This window comes from Wolffia australiana, chromosome 16, assembly GCF_029677425.1.
Source record: "Wolffia australiana isolate 7733 chromosome 16, ASM2967742v1".
Lineage (NCBI taxonomy): Eukaryota > Viridiplantae > Streptophyta > Magnoliopsida > Alismatales > Araceae > Wolffia > Wolffia australiana.
In genome coordinates, this window is record NC_135850.1 from 6,908,970 (window position 1) to 6,931,411 (window position 22,442).

Below are 22,442 nucleotides of genomic sequence, written 5' to 3' on the forward strand. Positions count from 1 at the left end.
TACCTCTGAGACAAAAAAATAGGAGAGAGATTTGTTATTGTTTACTGTCTTTATGGTATTGTGAATCCCAATGCCATAACAGATTACTTTTATAATCGGTTGACACCAATCATTAATAAAGTTTAATGATTGTTTGTCACCCATCTTTAACCAAAATCATTGATTGTCTACCTGTTTGACAAATCAAACAGCTACACATGGCATCGCAGAAACAAAATAAAAAAAAACATTAATTATTCATATAAATTAAGTATAAACTCCTAAAATATGAATAAATATCTATTTATAATTTTAAAAATGATATCTTTACAAATAAACTATCAAAAAATTCATAAAAATCATATTATAACTCGAAAAACTATTATATTTTAGAATATGTTGTCAGGAAAATCCCTAAAATGCTTAACATTTTATAAAGTTCAAAACATCTTTCTAAAAGTGGATTTTATCATTTAATGCATGATAACATGCATATATAGACAATTAAATCTGAATAAATATGCAAATAGTGTAATATTAACCTATTAATATTGTGTGTTATCAATACATACTCCATATTTCCATTCGTGGAATTTTTTATAAAAAAATATCCATTCAAAGAATTACAACAACTTTTCACATGCAAACATATAAAGCACACACAATTCATATTCATTTGATATCATTTTAGGAAAAAGACAGAGATTTAAAACTTTGATAAAACCTTCATCACAAAATTGGTTCAATACTACACATTTTTTCAATGAACCACACTTTCATATCATTTCAACACATCTAGAAATATATAATTTTATTTTAAATATCAATATTTAATATAGCATATAAAAAACTATTACATAGGTTTTTGTATCAACATTGGGTAAAAGTAAACAATTGGGTGATATAAAACTAGGTATCATTTTCTCTACAAAATGACTGGAGTCAGAAAATTGGATCAATTTAAATTCCATGACAAATGAATGCCTAAAAAAGAACAATCTGAAACTGGGAGAATAATCTGCAACAATCAACAAAAAAAATGACAAGTGCATTTTGTTAACGCTTAATTCATGAAAGAAGAGAAGGAATGTTTGCCCAGTCTTTCCAGCTGAGACCATCTCCTTAGAACATGAAAAAGCGGGCAAATTTTTATTTTACTTTAAATCACATCTAATATCTCTAAGATATCATGTTTCGTGGGGATAGAGTGTGCTTTCTAAAAGTCCAAAATCCCATCGTTATCATATTAAAAACAAAGAGAAATATCAATCAAATATTTCAGTTTAATTTTTTTCGAATAACGTGGATTTCTTATGAATATTTTCGAAGCTTTATTAATGTTAATATGTTTCATGAGTCCAAATTTATGAGTAGTGTTGCTGCTTTTGTTTAGACTTAGCCCACAATATTCGTGCAACTGTTTAGTTTACTACTATATAAAAAATATAGGTCAACAACATTTATGTTGATCCACTGGGAAGTAGGAATTTCATTTATTAGTTTTTCTAAGAGTGAAAATAGTAGAAGAATGGTTGGAAAAGAGAAATATATAATATTGATACTGTGTTTTCAGTTTGTAAATTTAGGTGAATTTATCTTATTGATATTTATTTTAAAAATATTGCTGGGAGCAAATATTTACCTTTCTATATAATTCAAAACTCTCAAAGTTTCAGGCTGTACCAGAATATCATAGTTTTAAGTGTCAGGATGGACTTCACTCCCTATCTCTGACTGGGCGTTTGAAGCTTGTTAGTTACTGTTGGTTTCTGCATCATCTCAGTTTGGTTGGCCAATTCTCCTCCTTCCCCAAACTTTATTCTCTCTTATCGAATGGGGAATATCAATAACATTCCTTTGAAGATCTACTTTAGGAAGAGTTGAAGTGGGTTGGTATTTTTGGCAGATGACAAATAGTTCCTTAAAATATTACAACTCGGCGAGTATTTTATTTACTCAATTTGGTGCAACGATGGCAGAGATTGGCCAAAACTAATATCATGCTTTATTTAGTTTTTGACACGATTTATCATGCTTTATTTAGTTTTTGACAAGATTATCCTGAATTATGTTTCTTGAACCACACTATATTAGTATAGATCCACATTTAATTTTTTTGATTCTCCTAATTATACCCCCCCCATATGCTATAGACTAACATGTAGTTCAAAATTAGTTATAGAAGACCAACAAAGGATGAAACAAGAGAGAACTTTGGGAGTAAAATTTGAATTAAAATCAGAACGACTTGAATTTATTAATTAACGTATATTCTTATTTAGGGTTGACCTTCAGGAGTAGTCAACACATGTAAGACTCGGATAATGTTTTGAAAGGGAAAAAAAAAGCAATGCTGGAAGGAGAATGTTTTTTTTCGAACAATGGAAGAAGAAGGTATACATGGGATTTGTTAAATAGATTTTTAGATTAGGTTGGGAGAAAAGAAACTAATTGGAATAGAAGAAAAATAATTGATCATCTATCTAACCATAAATCGGAATCGATTTGGTAAATTGGGTAAAGAGGATTTTTTGGTAAAAACATACATTATTTCCCAAATTTCCTACTTTATATTTTTCTTCCATTTCCTTAATTTTATTTATTTTTAATTATCTACCTTACCAACAAGTTCATGATAAAGTGAGAACCTAAAAAGTTGAGAAAAAACAAAGAACTGGGACAGTAATGAAGAAAGATATAAAGAAACTGACGAATAAGATTAGGGATTGGAGAGAGAGAGAGACAATGTAAGGGCAAAAACAAGGACAGGGAGAATGTGGAATGGAAAGAGGGTTAACCAGAAAAAATGCATTTAATAAAGAAAAATAGAACTTCTGCACAAAAAGGGGATTTATATTTACATGAAAGTAGAGTGGCTTCTACTTGCTCCACTAAACCGATGCACATAAACACACACAGATAGAATGAAAGAGAGGAAACTCAAATGGTAGGGAGAGGATTTTATTGAAGATGCAGAGAAAAAAAAGAAAAATCTAACTAACGGAGAGCATTTACAATTGAGAGAGAGAAAGGATAGAGAGACGTAGCAAGAGAAAAATAGAGAATACATATTCCTTGACATATAGGGGAATTAATAACATCAGGAGAAACTTGCAAGGCAATAAGAGAAATTGAAATTGTGAGGTAAAGATAGAGAGAGAAAGAAACAGCCAGGAAGACACCCATAATGTGAGAGGGAGAACTGGAATTGAGGGGTAGAAATAGAGAGAGAGAGAGAGAGAGAGAAGACTCCCACTGTAAGAGGAATTGGAATTGTGGGTTGAGATAGAGAGAGAAAGAAAGAGCCAGGAAGACTGCCATACTGTAAGAGAGATAGAAAGAGAAACAAAGAGAGAGGAAGACTCTCATGCTAAAAGAAGAATTGGAATTGAGGATAGAGATTGAGAGCAAAAGAAAGAGCCAGGAAAACTCCCACACTGAAAGAGGGAGAACTGGAATTGAGGAGGTAGAGAGAGAAAGAAAGAGCCAGGAAGACTCTCACTGTAGGAGGGGGAATTGGAGTTGAAGGGTAGAGATAGCTAGAGAGAGAAAGAAAGAGCCACACGGTAAGAGGCGGACCTGGAATTGAGGGGTAGAGATAGATAGAGAGAGAAAGAAAGAGCCAGGAAGACTGCCATACTGCAAGATAGGGAGTTGGAATTGATGGGTAGAGATAGATAGAGAAAGAAAGAGAGAGAGAGAAGCAAAGTCAAACAGAGAGGAAACCGAGAATTAGAATCAGAATAATAAAGAATTGGGAAGGCAGGAAGAAAGAAAAAAACAGCAGAAAACTTGCAAAACAAGAAACAGGGAGAAGAAGAGAGAAGGGTTGACCCGAAACACAGACAAAGAGAGGAAGAGAGAAGAAGAAAAACTAGCGGCATACGGAAGATGAAAACCTCTCACTTCTGCAACGTGGAAGCAACACCCATCATGATCAAGATCGATCCAAATCTCTTATTTCGATCCATCTTCTTCAGTCTTTGACCGGCGCCGATCGATCCGCAGAGTCTCTGGAAACGAAAACTTAGCTGAATCAAACCCATCAAAGGAAGAACAAATTCGACTGAACTGGGCTGTTGCAGGAGAAGAAGAGATAGAGAGAAGAACAAGAAGAAGTCTTCAGTGGGGCGACTTTGGTTTACATTTTCTCGGCTTCACCGTTATCTTCAGCGATATCGCTGTCGTTATCTTCATCTTCTTTGCATACCCTTTGCAGAGGCCCCTGCAAGTGATCACGGAGAGTGCAGGCGACGACCTGCGCCCACTGCTTCAACCTCTTCTTCACCAGCTGCGGGTTCTCACCTGCAATTCACCGCCAAAAAACCTCAGAAAAATCGGAGAAAACCCAGGGATCAAAGAATCGAAGAAAACCCAGAAATATACAAATCGGAGGAAATCCAGAGATCAAAGAATCGAAGAAAACCAAGAAATCTGGAAACCGGAGGAAATCCAGAGATCAAAGAAGCGAAGAAAAGCCAGAAATCTAGAAACCGGAGGAAATCCAGAGATCAAAGAATCGAAGAAAACTCAGAAATCTGGAAACCGGAGGAAATCCAGAGATTAAAGAAGCGAAGAAAACCCAGAAATCTACAAATCGGAGGAAATCCAGAAATCAGAGAATCGAAGAAACCCCAGAAACCTAGAAAACGGAGAAAACTCAGAATCAAAGAATCGATGAAAACCCAGAAATCGAAGAATCGAAGAAAACCCAGAAATCAAAGAATCGAAGAAAACCCAGAAATCTAGAAGTCGGAGGAAACCCAGAAATTTACAAAATCGGAGAAAACCCAGAAGTCAAAGAACCGAAGAAGCGAAGAAAACCCAGAAACCTAGAAACCGGAGAAAACCCAGAAATCAAAGAATCGAAGAAAACCCAGAGATCTAGAAATCGAAATACCCACCAGGAGGAAAGATAGAAGAAAGAGGGCTATCCAACGGGGACCCGGAAGAAGGAGAATCAGGAAAAGGGCCGGAGTAGCTCCGCTGAACGGCGTAGTAGAGATCAAGCGCAGGAAGGGTATCAGACAAGCGATCAACATCATCCAACGAAGAGGCGGTGGAGGAGGCCGGGGAATCGAAGCTGAACCCGAACCCAAGATCGATGCAACCGCGGAGTTCTTCGAGATCTTCGTCGGTGACGCTACGGGAGAGGAGGCGAGAGCCGTCGGATTCCTTGCGGCGAGATCTGTACAGTCCCTTGCGGCGTTCCCACATCTCTTCTCGATTGGAGTCGGGCGACCATGATTTCTGCTTGAAGAGAGGGGTTGGAGGAGGACCCATCTGGGCTCGGTCCACCATGGCCGGGGATCGCCCCGACCCAGAATTTCCCGAGGCGAAAGATGAGATCTTGCTTGGAAGAAGGAGGCTTGGAGAGTGGTGGGGACGGAGAAGACGACGGCTGGCTTTGGTTGGCCTACTGCTGTCCAAGTCCCTAATTCTGAACCTTATCTGCCCTAATTCAAGGCTAAATTTGTCATTTCACTTGCCAACTTTAAGGGGGGAGGGATTTAATATTTATTGTTTATGTAGGTTTTGGTTTTTTTTTTCTTGGGTTGCTTCTACACGAGGGGCACGCGGTTTTATTTTTTTTATTTTTTATTTGGGTTTTGAGGGTTTTTCTTTTGAAGTGGGGGGTGGGGAAATGATATAAAATTGAAGATATTTTGGGTTAGAGAAAGGTGGTTTGCTTTGGATGCTTTGCAGGAATATGCTGAGATCCGGAATTTTTGTGATATCTGATTCTTTTTGATGTTCTGAACTCGCTTTATAGATATTCCTTCTAGATGAGGAGATCTGTGACAAAGGTAAGCTGTGGGTTCCAGAGATTATAAAATAAAATCATTTTTTTTTCTGAGCTGGAAATGTTAATCATGATGTAATTTTCTATTTTCATCCATGGGTTATGTTGCTGTCAATTGTTTAATGATAAGGCTTTAGTCAGCTTGGAAAAACTATGCCTCTTGCTTTCATGAGATCTTTGCGAGATCCCCTTAAAACCCTACTTGGTGGCCCATTTAATGCCAAATGAAAGTAGGCAACCACAAATTCCCTTAAATTGTAATTGTTGGGAATTTATGACATTTTCTCAAGGAAAAAAATCGGATTTAATGCCAAATGCAATTTGATGACTTGAAATTTAGTGTCCCCATTTTTACTTAGGAATTTTGATAAATAGAATGACTGAGTGTGACACTCACAAGTGTCACAACCAATAACCATGATTGTGTCTCAAGAATTAGATCTATAGGTGCATACAATATAGGTATATATTTAAGGTTTGAACAGTAATAATGGAATGGGGCGGCATCTTGATGAAGCATATTGATTGTGCATCATGGTGCAGAAATACAATGGACAGTTGAAATTGAAGCCAATTATAGTTATCTGCACAAACATGACCACCATGGAGATGTGAGATATGAAATCATCATACGGATTTCAGGATAGAAATTACTCAATACAAGGGTGTGATGAGCGTCGTCGTATTGTGTTACCAAGTCTTAGAATTACATAAGCTTCGATCTTGATGTGGATCTGGTTTATGTTATAAAAAATGTGTGCACCTACGTAAATCTCAAAACTCTGAAATAAGTCAATTAGTTTTTCCTTGAAAAGTTTTTGCCCAAGGGAACTCATTAAACTTATTGAAGGAAACCATTATTTTCTTATTGTTTTGTTAGTCTAATGTATCCACATATGTGGATCGTTGTACATAAAGGTTAACTTACATCATTTAATTCAATATTATAGATATCTATTCCCCCAAAGATTAATGTTAAGTAGCATGTTAACTCACACAAACTAGATACGACAGTATGCCAGCATAAAAGAATCAGACCAATAACATGATGACTTATCCTACTCAAATGTTAATAGGATGAATGATATGATGAAGAAATGATATTGTGATGACACGAAATGCTAAAAGGTTAATATGGTGATATTTATATATTTATGCCCATTAAATTGGTTATATAGGAGTATTATCAAGACTAACATGATAGAATCCATCTTTACCAGATGTTTTGAATTAAGCAAAATTTTAAGCATTTTAGACATTTTTGACCATATATTCTGAAAGAAAACAATTTTTTGAGTCACATTATGATGTTTCCAAAATTTCTCCCATGTAATATTCACGAAGATATGATTTTTTTAAGTCAAATTACATATTTAATTGTATTTATGGGTTCTGTTTAATTTTATATGAATTTTAAGATATTTTTAGGGTTTTTATTTCCTCCATGCCACGTGTTGCAGTTCACTTGTCAAATGATCACCAACCAAAGATTACCTTATTGGTGACAACCAATCATTGACAATAAAACCGTTATGACATTGTGATTAGAGATGTCATAATGACATTTATTATTAATGGTTCATCTCTCTTCTTTTTCTTTTTTTCAGGATGATATGGCCCAACGAAAAAAACTGTTTTTATGTAATAAATGTGATGCAGGAATTGAGGCTCGAAAACATAATTAATTACTTTTTTCCTTTGACCAGTCCATTATTATGGCGTGCACGACATGTCTTCAGACACAAAGTGCCACATGTATACATGTCACATATATGTCTTACTCTCATTTGCCTTTAAAGAGGTGCACTGATGTGGTACACTTAGACATGCTGCCATGTCACACATCCTCTTCTTATTTAAATAATGTTATTAAGACTATACTATTACACTTACCTTTTTGTCTTTTTAGGCACGTGGCATGAGGGAAGCCATCAATTGAGGATTATTAAGACTATACTATTGCAATTCAAGAAAATGATTGATTTTAATGTTATTATCAGACAAAACCTTAAAAAAGACATGATGGCACTGACGAGGATGAGGAGAGAGAAATATTTGGATACAACTAGGAATTATCCAGCTTCCATGCTTGATACCATATGATCAAAAACTCCTATTGAGCTTTAATTTTGAGGGCAGCTTCATATTTATTTCCTCTGTACATCCCTTTAGTTGGATTTATAATTGAGCCCGTGATCTTTATAAAAAGTATCTTTAAGTTTACTTTCTCCAGGATAATCACATTGAAAACAGTTGAAGTTTTGAAGGTCTGTCAAGATTGTCTTGGTATCTTGAGTACTTGGAGAAGGCTTATACGAACATGCCTTGATCCTGGCAGAATAGAGGGATCTAAGGTTAACCTCTTGACTTAAATTGATCATTCTTCTACACATTCATTTGGATGTGTCATGCTCATCATCACTATCCATCAGCATCCATCCTCCATTCCTATCTGTCATCATCTACCATCCACCTCACATATCACGTACACCATCGTGTGGTTTACCTCTCTATTTATCAAAGAGAGCCTAAACCCATTATCTTCCTCCATTTCATTCATCACTCTACTCCTACTTCCACCACTTTCATCACCGCATCTCAAAGCGTCATCTCATTCACACCTTCCCTTCAAACTCTCCTGTCTTATTAAACCCAAATTTCAATATTAAAACATATATTTCTTATTATCGTCACCCATTAGTTCTCAAATTCTCTTATCGTCACAACTTCCTTCATTGTACTCTCTCATTTTCACTCGCTTCGATCACAATCCACCACTCATGTAATGCTCATCTCATTATTCTTAGATCATACCTATCTTTGATATACCTATCTTTGATCACTATCTCCATCCTTTTGCTACCTTTAATACTACAAGTATCCCTTCTGCTATCTTCACCCTATAGGGAAAGTTATTTCCTAAGATCCATTCCCTAGGGAAACAACCCTTGCTCTACACTAACTAGTCAAATTATTCACGAGTAGATGTTTATAAATTTTATTGATTAAACACAAATCCACGACGACATAATTTACCCTAATTTCGAGTTTATCAGACTTATCGTTAGAATTAGATGTTTATAGAATGATGAAGAGGAGGATATAAACGAAGAAAATGAGATTAGTTTCTCCATTTTCAGCATAATTCCCTTTACCATGTATGTCACTATAGAGCTCTTCGAGAGCTCTCCTACCAAATATGTCAACATCAAAGCCTCTTTTTTCATCTCTTTTCCTTTCTCTTCCTCTATTTCTACTCCCCTCTTTTCATTTACTTTGATGGGGAGCCTCTAGCTTCAAAGACCCGGTCTCAACCAGTTCGTCGAGCAAGGGATGACGTGCTATATCCGTCCTTCAAAGTACTTGGCCTAGTCAACATGGCCCAGAGGTTTGATGTTATCTTTCACTTGTTTTTCCTTATTTTGTAGGCCTTGCATGTTGGCCTCGCATGTAAGTGTGTGTTTGTCCGCACGTGTTTGGGCCTCTGTATGGACCTACATGTTTGTGTGTGAGCCTGTGTCTGGGCATGTTTGTGGGCCACTCTCCTATTAGGGGCCAATATGACCCTTTATTTGGGCCTTCTCCCCTTTATTTCTGAGGGGGAAGGCCCATATTTAATCCCTATAATGGGGGTTATCCATCGGAAGAAAGAGAAGAAATTTTGAGAAATGATGTGATCCATTAATTTTTTTTCATTACTTATGTGTCTTCATAGTTACTTTTAGGTTTTCCAAGTATTTACGAAAATGACACTGAGATTTTGGGAAAAAAAATCTGAAACCCTCATCTGACCGCCGTCGCCATCATTGCTGTCATCATCATCGCGCGCCCCCTGGTCGTCGTAGAAGTCCCCCTTGGTGCCGCTACACCCACCCGTGGTTGCCTAACCGCCTCACCCGCAGCTGCCCGACCGCCTCACCTGCAGCCCGTGCCAGGCCGCCATCGCAAGACCGCTACCCGCTAGCATCGTAGGAAGACTTCGCCGTAGTGTCGACTTTGCCGGAGTAGCTCCTCCTGCCGCCACGCTGCCGCACCCAGCCACCACCGTGCCAACTTCGCCGAAGCACCTCCTCCCACCACCACGCTAATGCGCCATGTTGCTGTCGTGCCCCCTGCGCCTGTTGCACCCGCCGATGCGCTTGCTGTTGCGCCTGCCACCACGCCTACTTGCGCCGCTGCCCCTATTACATCGTGGCGCCTACTCCCGCCACCGTCGTGCCTACCCACACCATGCGCCCACCACTACAGTCCAGTCAAGCGTCACCTGCCCCCCACCACTAATAGTACACTCATAATTACCCTTTCGGCATTATATTATTTCTTTCGGTGCCTCCGAACATTTTCCACCATTGCAATAGAGTAGTGATAGATAGGATTAATGTACAGCGGGATAGGTTTCTATCGTACGACCTTGGTTAGCACGTTGATAGTGCACGCACTAGCAGTAATAGACATGCTCACACCATTGGCCATCAACCCATCGTCCGGGTCATGGGGAGTCTAGTAGCATTCCCAGGTCACACTTACCATAACCTAGTGGTCATTGGTGTCCATCGATGCTGGGTTTATATTTCTCATCGATTTCATCGTAGCATTATCATTTTCCTTTCGCCCACATTATCATCTCCGCTGCCTTGCGTGACTGCCCCACCCTCCCTATGCCTTATGTGACTGCATTATCATTTTCCATTCAATCCCGACATCCTTCGTGTTACATCATCCTCTCTTTCTATGTTCCCCCTCTTTCCTTCCAATTTTGTTTCATTATATTCTATTTTTATATATCTTTCTATCTTCTTATTCCCTCCCATATTTTTCTCATCATATAAAGTTATTATAATTTTGGTTAACATAGTTGAAAAAATGGGAGGAGGTAGAAACAAAACCTGAGAAGTTGAAAGATTTCGTCCCTTTCATATCCCTCTTCAGTAATGATTTATGGAAATTTTGAGACAATTTTCGTGGACAAGCACTAGTATTTAACTTTTTCTTGTTCAAGTAGGGGGCATGATTTTAGAAATTTCTAAATCCGTTCTCTCTATGAAACCACCAACTGAGAATAAAATGCATACTTAACAAATAAAAAACCCTTTTTTTTAATGAAGAATTCCTCATGATTTTCCAAATTTTTGATGAAATGAGCAACAATTTTCCTGATATTTCATGAAAACTGAGAGGCGAGTAGATGCATAATAATGATACAAGTTGCTTATAATGATGAATCTTCAAGAGGTGACATCCAAGGTTAGCCTCAAGGGCCCCAATATGTAGACTTATTGTCATGATGAGCATGATTCCAATCCTACCTCAGTGGTTTGGCTTCCATGGGGATGCTCAGGGCACCCTATGGTGCATGCCCTAGTGGTATCATCCAAGTACACTCCCGAAAGTGTCTTGCACATGCGGGACATTTCTCTACCAGTCTGCGAGGAACAATAATTATGTGTGCCTTCTTACCAGTTAGAACAACAAATATTGCATCTCTGTGTCATGCCTAGCCAGCACCGATAGTGATAAATTTGCTTAAAATGCCTATGTACATGTGATAACACACAATATTAATAGGTTAATATGATGATATTTACATATTCATTTGAATTAAATTGGTTATAAATGCATGTTATCAAGCATAAAATGCTTAAATCCATTTTTAGAATGATGTTTTCAATTTTTGTACTTTTACTTATTTTTAGGAATTTTTTCGACAACATATTCTGAAACAAAATAATTTTCTGAGTCATAATATGATTTTTCTGATGTTTAGACGTTATATTCATAAAGATATGATTTTTATAAGTCGAGATATATCTTTATTTATATTTCCCATTTGATATTTAATTTTATATGAATTTTAATGCACTTTTGGATTTTTATTTTTGCTATGCCACGTGTCACCGTTTGATTCAACAAACGGCAATCAACCAGCTGCAAGGGTTAATGGTAAGCAACATCTAATCATTATACATCATTAATGATTGGGTTCAGCCAATATTTAAACACAAACTGTTATAGCATCATGATTAGCGATGCCATAATGACATATATGAGTAACTGTTTATCTTTCTTGTTTTTCCTTTCACATGATGATGTGTCCCAATCAAAAAAAGGACAATCTTTTTTTTCATAATAAATGCGACACAAAAGCTGAGGCTCAGAATTTTAAAATAATGAGTTTGAAATACCTTGACTGGTCAAAGATAACTGTGTTGGCCAATGTGTCACAAACACGTGGTGCGAAGTGCACATGTGGCACACATGTGTAGATGTGGTGCACATGTGTACACGTGGTGCACATGTGTCTCTCTTTTTGGGATTTAAAGGAAGCAAGCTAACATGGCATGAGCTGACATGCTGCCACATCAAATGTGACAGACTTTATTATCAACTATATTATAATATTAAATATTTAATCTTTTCTGTTTTTTCAACATGTGACACGTGGCGCAATGGGATCCATTAATTGCAAATGGCGGGGACAAATATGGACCAATGATCGCATTAAATGCCACAATGAGGAAAAATCCTAACAGAGCGACATGACGGTGTTGACGAGGATGAAGAGGGAGAAGTCTTTGGATTAAATCAACGTATAGGAATATCTGACGACCAGAACTCTGATTGTGCAAATAAAATGTCTACCTTTGGGCACCACATAAACATTTGTGCGCCACATGTACACATGGATTCAACTATATGTTGTCACATGATCAGTGCCATCATAAAATCTATCACTCACTTGATTAAAAAATCATAAAGTAATATGTAATTGTACCTTATTGATCTCCATGAACATACTTATTGCAGTTTTAATTTTCCTTTCTGTCATTAGTCCATATGATCCCTACGATAAAGAAAAACAAAAGGTGTTAGTCAATGATTAGCCATTGCGATTTACATTGCTATAATGCGTATATTCAGTGATTGATGATCCAGATCATTATTAATGTTCATGATTTTTCACCAATAACTAATTTATATAAAATAAAATTAATTCTAATAAATATAAAAAATGTTTTATGATTGAGGAAATATCTTTGTAAATTTAATTCCATAAAATTCAAGAAAAGTTTTATTCCAACTCAAAAATAAATTATTTTATAATATTTCATCATAAAAATACCTGAAAATATCTTAAAACCCAAAAATCTGAAACATCATTCTAAAAATAACTTTAGTAACTTTAAGCTTGATAACACACATACATACTCAAGTTAACGCATAAGATGATATATATATCATAATATTTACCTATTAAGTATCATGTTATCACTGTCCAAGTCCTAGGAAACAACTTATTCAGAGTCAATGACAGGTTTACATGAAGGTAATGCTAACCAAAGGTGGTGACAACTATTGGAAGGCAGATTTTGGAGTATATTTTAGTATTATTGTAAATTAATTTGCCTAAGTCTAATAAAAAATTAATTATTGAAAATTCAGTCGTGTATAATGGGAGTGAGGTATGGTCCACATGGACTAGTCTCTACAGATATATCTAATAATTTTTTTGGGATTAGAGAGAATGTGTTGATTATTAGATAGTTTAGTAGGGTAAGGGATAAACTGTTAAATAGAAGATTGTGACAAGTAAGATATTTATAATTTAAAATGTTGATTATATTATTTTTTGGATTAATCTTTTTGGTAGTATTTGAGATAGCAAATGATATAATGAAGACAATTTTATTCTTATGTTTTTTGGATTTAGGGTCCTTGATTTGAAGAAAAACCTAGTATGATTTGAAGCAAATAACAGAATAAAAATGACATCAATGGAAACATGAATCAAATCACATCGGCACAAATCTCATTCAGGATTTCTTTGATCCTTGAGTGAGACATATCAAGTTGTTCAATCCTCACCATGTTGAATCCCCTCCTTCACCTTGAGAAACTCCATTCATGCTCTATTGTTGTTGTTACATCATCATGTTCGCATATGGAAAGGATATGAGCCATGAGAAGGGAGTAGAAGGGAAAGTGCCCTAAACAAATCTGGCCTTGGTGAATTTCATTCAAGGCATTCTCCTATTTATATTAAGTGGGTATTTTTCATAAATCCCTCAAACTTTAACTATAACTTTCACGTCTGAAAACATATTTGTGTGTGACCCTCTAGACCTATGTATTTGTCTAGTTTACAACTCCAACAGTCCAATAACCGTTATTGGCCTTCCAAATTAACTTACTATATCATCATATATATTCATTAATGTGAGATCGATTTACCCCATTGATAGGTCAAATATCCGTCCCGTGGGGTGCCAAGGACTTCATCACATCATCTTCCTTGAGATGTCTCGTCTTATACTAAGGGAAAATAATTCTATCTTCACCACTCAATCATCTTCGTGAAATTCTTGATGCACCCAAACTGAGACTTTTTAGAATTCCATGAAGGAAACTGTAGGCCATTGTGAAAATACAGGGCTTTCATTATAGATAAACGTGACCCCCCTAAATCCCACTTTAGGGGAACACTACAGATTTGTCTACAAGACGTCGCCGTTGTCTTAGGTCTGAGGAGTAGGGTTTGACAGTCCTAATCCAGTCCTAGTTTCTAGCAAGGAGTTGAACCTCATCTAAACTTCAGTCTGGTTCTTGTCCGGTAATGTCCAGTCCTGGTTGGTTCCGATCCGATACCAGTCCAATCATATTGCCTAGTCGATGTCAAAGTCAGAATAAATTTAAAAAATAATGTGAAAAAGGAAGAGAAAATAAGAGTAAAAGAAGATGAAAAAATAATCAAAAAAGAAAAAAAGATAAATATAAGAAGAAGAAAAAGAATATAAGAGTAAAAGAGGAAGAATAGCAGAATAAAATAGAAAAACCTAAGAAAATAATGAAAAAGAAAAGAAAAAGGAAGATAAAAAAAAGAGATGGACATGAGAATACGAAGAAAGGAAAATGAAAATATTAGCAACAAAGAATAAGAAGGAAGAAAGATGAACATAAGAGGAATAAAAGAAAAAAAAAGCATAGAAGATAAAAAGAGTAATAAAAGAAAAATAATAGATGAAGAAAGGAAGAAGCAACGTGAGAGAAGAAAAAAGAAGAGAATACATGGGAAGATGAGAAAAATAAAAAGAATTAAAAAATGAGGAAATAAAAAAAGGAAGAGGGGGGGAGTCGGGTAGAGAGGAGGGAGGGGGAAGAAGGTGGAAGGGATGGGGGGGGGGGTACCTACGACAATGGGTGCAGACAGTGCAAACTGAGAGAGAGGGGGAGGGGTGTGGCTAATGCGACCAGGAAGGGGAGGGTTGAAGCTAAATGAAATAGGAAAGAGCGTGGGGTTTGACCACATCCCGTATTGGTCCAATTTCATCCCCAAACCAGATTTGGATAGACCGGCCAATCTGCCTAGAAACGGCAGACCGGTGGTCCTGTCCGGTCTAACCAGTCTAGGGCCATAGACTGGCAAACTCTATGGAGGACCACTTACACAACTATGAAGAGAATCAATCTGATTTACAATTTAGTAAGATACCATTCAGTGTTCGTACATATCAATTTAGTAAAATATTTTCACTAAGAGCACCCACCATCTATCCTTATCATATCCACATTAATGGCTATGAGAATATCCATAATGTGATGGAAATATGTCTATCTGGCAACCCAATCACACATTCCATATCTCGGTCCATGTTCATTAATAGAACATATTCATTATAGTGCATGTGTGATGCTTGTAATGAAGTCCATGGATACATGATCAGACTTAGTGAATTAGTCCATGGATACATATCACTAGTCTTTAAGTACGTGTTCTAAATATTCCTATTCTAAGGATGCTCAAGAAGGAAATTGAAATATCTGGATAAAATAACCCTATCCTAGCCTCACTCATATGATGAGTATGGTCGTTCCCAAAGCCATTAGTGAGGAAATATTAAGAACAGATAGTGGGTGCTCTTTAGTGGGGAGAGTTCATTGAATTGAACCGTAGGAATCCCTGAATGGTATTGTACCAAACTATCAATCAGGTTAATTCACTTCACTGTTGTGTAAGTGCTTCTTAGACCTGGGACACCGAATAGGACTTGTGGACAAACATTTGTACTTTGACTATGGCATACGTGTTCCTAATCATGAGATTCTAAATAGTCTTATTTTGGGTGCAACAAGAAGTTCACAAAGATGATTTAGTGGTCAAGATGGGATCGTCCACTCTTGGTATAAGAGGTGACACCTCAAGGAAAACGATGTGATGAAGTGCTTGGCCAATGAACTGAAATATCAGGAGAAGAGTTCTCAATGATTTCTGAGTGCACCAAAACTAACTCAGATGATCAATTAGGGTTTGACAGTATATCATACCCTACGTCATCTTAGGAGCCTCAAGTGAAAGAGGGGTTATGTATACACAATAACCAATGATGAACAAGTTCCATGAACGAGTCGATACACACTTTGTATCTTCTAGAGCACACAGTGTAGCTTAGCACCCTACGTGTCGGAGACTCAATCTGTCAATCGGGTTAAGTCGATATGACATTCATTAATATATATGATGATATAGTTAATTAATTTGGAAGGCCAATAAAGGTTATGGGGCCGCACAAGTCATTAACTAGACTGATACATGGGCCTAGAGGGTCACACGCAAATGGTCTTTTTGACGTCGAAATATATACTTAAGTTTGGGGGATTTATGAAAAATACACACTTGGTATAAACACGGAAAGGTTCTAAACAAAATTCACCCGTGCTAGAATTTTTCAGGGGCCTTCCTCTTCTTCTCCCTTCTCCCGTCGGAAGATATACTTAAGTCAGACAATGTAACAATGATGACAGAGATTTGATGTGTCGAGGACCTTGTGGATACTATTAGAGGCTGCACACATGTGCATCTCCGCTAACTCATTCGAGGATCAAAGGAATCATGGTTGTGATCTACGGCGAGGTGATTCATTTCATGGTTTTGTTGATGCCATTACCATTCGTTAAAGTCTTCTGCTACAGATCATTTTGAGTTGTTCATCTTTATAAAGGCTTGTAGAGCCCAACAGAACCCTCATTTGATGCCTATGCAAGTAGTTTAAGTTCCCTTTTTTCTTCAATTCCTCCTCCCATGTGCTGTTTTAGTGAGAATATATAGAGAAAAAATCAGATTTTTGACAGCATATTATGAGGGAAAGATGAAGAACTCCAACGCTATGAATTTATTATGGATACATCTAGAGGCCAGACATCATAACAACTTGAACATGCTCACTTTAGAATCCAAGAAATAACAGATTTATCAATGCAAATATGATTTTTTTGGTTTTTCTATGTTTTAGGTTTTCATAACATCTTAGATTTGATATTCTTCTGTGAAACCAAGTTCATAATTTGTCAATCATGCCTCAAAATCCTAACAGGAAACTTTTGGAAATGTTTCTCTGCGTTATAATCACATGTAACGCTGATAAGGTCATCCAAGAGGGAATCAATCAGTAATCAAAATTATAAGATATCAACTCCTTTACTGCATGAGATATTTTATGGGAATTGAAGGGGGTCACTCAAGAGATGATATTTTAATTTACTAATGAAAGTATATACGAGTTCTCATAAAGTACACGAGGATGCAGGACTGCAAATACATTAGAATTCCAATTGACTCAAACATCAATGTTGGTGATTCTAATGATGACTATTATGTCACTAAGGAGAAGTACCAAACATTAGTGGATATACTTATTTGCAGTCCAAATGGTGGTCATTAAATGTAGACTTATTTTCATTATTGAAAAATATTATTACTAGTTATAAAATTATTTGTTGGAATCTTAAGCTGCTTCATGCATGAATCTAGGGAAACACATTAGAAGGCTGCCCATAGAGGTTTATCCTACCTAAAATGAACATTTGGTCATGGATTACTATTCTAAGGGGTAATGTTTATTCCATAAAAATGTATACTGATGCTGACTATGGAGGATTTATAGTAGACCAGAGGTCAATAATAGAGTACTTATAATTTATCGACAAGAACCCAATTATATGGAGAATAAAGAAGCAATAGATCATGGTCAGATATAGAGGACAAATCTTTCAGGCCAGTTGCCAAAGAGATATGTGAAGCCTCATGGATCAGAAGGGTTCTTGAAGATTCAAGGTCTTCCCACAACACCTCATTATATTGCATTGTGACAGTTAGCCAATGATTGATAAATCTAAATATTCATCCAGCAAAAATGAACAAAGAACTTGGACATAGAAGGATATTTTAGTGGAGAGAAAATTGATTCCAATAGTATGAAGATGAAGTATATTCAATCTTCAGATAAAGCGGAAGATATTTTGACAAAGGGCTCCTAAGCAATAACTTTCAGATAATGGTCTCCAATCTTGGATCTATAACATCTATGCACAAGCGGGAGGGGGGGGGGGTTATCGTTTTTTGTCATGTTATTTTCCCTTTTTTGTATTTCACGTTTCTTTATTATATATAAGTGTGGACCTATAAATAAGAGGCCTAGTTATCAGTCACTGCACATGACTCATTAAGTCACACACTCGTCAGTCAAGTCCATCTAAACTACATAACTCTTGTAATTTGGCGGACGGGTTATTTAGGCACAAACTTGAGGGGGGATTTATAATTTTTTGTCATCTTATTTTCCCTTTTTTATATTTTACATTTCTTTATCATATGTAAACGTGGACCTATAAATAAGAGGCCTAGTCATCATAAATCTTGTAAATTGGTGGACGGGTTATTTATCTCTCATTCATTTTGTGACTGGGTGCCCGGGTAGCATCCTAACTACTGATGATGTTCGATGAAATGTATGTCATGAAAGTGAGCTGGTGAGCCATAGAAGCAGAGCATGTTGTGGAGTGGGTTGTGGATCACAAAGCGTGAAAGACCTCCATGGTTGGGGGTTGTGATGCATGCATAGAGAAACCACATCAAACATGCTCAGTTGATGAAAGTAAAAAACTACACCACTTGATTCGGATCAAATGGACAGATTAATTATTATACCAATGCAATATCCTTGTTCCTTGATATATTTTATATTTGATGGATTATGTGTATTTTTAATGGGTGAAACATATTTTAAGGGATTCGACCATTTTTGAAGAATTCTATAAATAAAAAATCTGGCTCATATTTGATTAGTAGACTGGACATGAATTTTCTCCTATTTTTTCCATTTCAATATTCTTTGTCTTAAAGTATCACCTTCTAAATTTTAGTTTATTGATTCTATTCTTGTCCTCATCAAAAGTCCTTCCCTAGTAAATTTTTTTCCAAAAATCAAGAATTGACCAATCCCCTATCAACCAACCTCAACTCATTGCACGATAAAATGATGTCTTTTTAAAAATATTTCAGATTTTAATGTTTAATGAATATTTAATATAAGATAAAATGATGTTCAAATGAATGTGACCCACAATTTTGGCATTTTTACCAAGTAGTTTTGTGCGCAAAGTATTCATTATCAAACAATTGTATTATCGACAATGTATTTTTGAAAAATACTTTGTAAATTCAATTTTTTTCTCTTTGTGACAACATAGTTTTTCCTTCAAATTTTCCTAGTAAATATAAATTTTAAATGTAATTTTCATTTAATGTAATTTTAATTTTTCTTTTAAGAGTACTTGAAATATGTATTAAAGCCATAATACTATTAAAGAATCTGCTTGTAAGACATTTTCAATCCTTTAGAGTTGTGGCTGACGACCAGCTGGTAGATCATATCCCCAGGGACCTTATCTTTATTGAATTGTATTTATAGTGTCATTAAAAACTTCAACCTTAATATTATTGGGGAATAAAATTGATATTTCTCAACGTGAGTATGGTTATTAAAATTTTGATGTCTGAAAAGTGAAAAAAAATCATCATTTTCAAATAGCCCTTAAAATATTTAGTTTAGATAAATTCTTAAAAATACATTTAAATTTAAATCTATGGGTTGCACATTGATTGAAGGATGGTTTCTGTTTAGAGTATTATTTATGAATGAATTTTGGAAATTATTGAAGGCCAACCTTGTAAGAAAAAACTAAATTTTGATAAAATCTTTCCCTGAACTGTCTATTCAGGAAGAGTTATGTTACCATGATCCTCCTTATAATATATTTTGCCTATTATATTAGTAAATATATTTACTTTATTTATTTCATTTCTTCTCTTATATTCGTTACATAGGTTGTGGAAGTATGACCAACCCTATTTCTTGCTTTAGATAATCATCATTTAATGTGCATGACACCTATTAATTTAATTTTAATTCAGTTTAATTACCACAATATCCTGAACCACAAAAATAGTTATGATTAGGCTAAGACATTTAGGACCGAGGACCGATTTGATTGGATCAAATTGGGACAATAGGTCCTCCATTTGAGGGTGGACTGGTGGCCAAGCAGGTTTAGGTCCAAGGGTCAAACCGGAGTGGAACTGGAAGTAAATTATTTTATATGTATTTAATTTTTTGTGAAATTCTAAAAAATATTAAATTCAACTCGTTGGAGAGGTTTCTATTGTGCTCAATGTAGCCGCCATATATTTGACCATTTGTGGGCACCCACTTCATGAAGATGAGTTTTTGTTTGAAAGCGGGCTGTAAGAACCCATTAAAACCTATTTCTCTGTTGAAATTTTCTTCCTTCTCTATTCACCCTGATAGTTCTCTACGAAGAAAGGGAGTTGTGAAGGGATATATATCTAGAGGGGGAGATTAAGAGGAGGGAAATAACGGAAAGGAGGCAAAGGGGCATTCATTACCAACAGTGCTAAAGCTCACTATGTGGATATTCAACATAAAAATATTTTTTTTACTTTTTTGTCATTGACTAGTCAACCTGACCAGATCAAGACCGGTCAGGACAGGACTGGAACCGAACAAGAATGGACTGGGTCAGACTGATCTTTTGCTAAGGTTTAAGTCTTTGCTAGAAACTCAGTGCAGACCAGGACCATCAAACCCTGGTTATGATTGCCTTAATTTATTGGATATCCCTTGAAGGATAAGAGAAGTTCAACTAAGTGAAAATGGTTATCTTATGAATGATTTTATATACATAAAGTTTTCACTAGCTGACCTGGAGGGTCATTTGATTTTGACGTCACCTGCATGTCCACTAGTAAATGACAATATCAGCTCAAAGAACATACCCATTCCCGAAGACAAACTTAACACACATATTGGGAACTTAAACTATATGATCCATAGTTATGTGTTCATCAAGTGAATAAGTTATTGATATATCTGTTCATCAAGTGAATGATTGTCAAAATATGTTTGGATATCAATCATTTTTTAATGAGCAAGGCTTGCAAGAAGTAACATAATATTAACAATTTCACTTATAATATCAGGAATATATAATGCTATTTCTCATAATAAAAAAACATAAAATGAAGATCATTCTACATTTTCTTTCTTTTAACGTGTAATATATGAAAAATTATGTTATAACCAATAAAACAATAATATATCATGTGATAGTTTTAAATTGTTTCATATTTAATGACGACCAAAAGACTATTTTCTGAAATGTGTGGAAAATTCCATACATTTCAGAAATAGTCTTTTGGTTGTTATTTAATATAATGATATTTGATGGAAATATCATTTTGGTCGTTATTTACTTTCTAGAAAAAGAAGTAAGATTATTTCACTTTATATAATGATATTTGATGGAAATATATGTGGCCGGCAAGCTGATCACACATTCCACATCTCGTTCCATGTTCATTAATAGAACATATTAATTATAGTGCACATGTGATGCTTACAATGAAGTCCATGAATACATGATCGGACTTCGTGAATTATGATGAGATCGTAATACATAGATCGCTAGTCTTTAAGCATGTGTTCTAAACATTCCTATTTAAAGGATACGCGAGAAGGACATCGAAGTATCAGGATAAAATAGCACTATCTAGCCTCACTCATATGATGGGTATGGCCGGTCCCGTAGCCGTTAGTGTGGAGACACTAAGGATAGATAGTGGGTGCTCTTTAGTGGAAAGAGTTCACTGAATTGATCCGTACGAGTCCCTGAATGGTATTATACCGAAATGTCAATCAGGTTGATTCACGTCACGATTGTGTAAGTGGTCCTTAGACCTGAGACACCAAAGACGTATTGTGGACGGACGGTTGTACTTTGGCTATGGCCAACGAGTCTCTAATCATGGGATTCTAAACGGTCTTAGTTCGGATACATCAATAAGTTCACGAAGATGATTGAGTTGTCAAGATGGGATCGTCCACCTGCGTTATAAGAGGTGACAGCTCAAGGAAGATGATGCGGTAAAGTTCTTGGCCAAGGCAGTGAAATATCAGAGAAGAGTTCTCCGATGATTTTCGAATGCATCAGTACTAAGTCGGATGATCGATTAGGGTTTGACAGTTGACCATACCCTAAGTCGTCCAAGGAACGTCAGTGGATGAGGGATTATACATACACGGTAATTGATGATGAACAGGCTCCATGAGTGAGTCAATACACACTCCTTTGTATCTTCTAGGACACGAGGTGTAGCTTGGCGCCCCACGTGTTGGAGTCTCGACCTATCGATTGGGTTAAATCAATCCGATGTTAATTAATATATATGATGATATAGTTAATTAATTTGGAAGGCCAATAAAGGTTATTGGGCTGTTGGAGTCATTAACTAGACTGATACATGGGCCTA

At 36.1% G+C, this 22,442-nt stretch overlaps 1 protein-coding gene across 1 annotated transcript; it reads right to left on the reverse strand.

The window, feature by feature from the left end:
- Positions 1-2,772: 2,772 nt before the first annotated feature.
- LOC144714036 (uncharacterized) lies at positions 2,773-5,386 on the reverse strand. Its single transcript, XM_078588774.1, has 3 exons — positions 4,884-5,386; positions 4,125-4,284; positions 2,773-3,992 (listed from the first exon to the last, which is right to left on the reverse strand). Exons 1-3 carry the CDS (start codon positions 5,278-5,280, stop codon positions 3,956-3,958), a joined length of 594 nt encoding a protein of 197 aa, XP_078444900.1. The 5' UTR covers positions 5,281-5,386; the 3' UTR covers positions 2,773-3,955.
- Between the last annotated feature and the right edge of the window lie 17,056 nt (positions 5,387-22,442).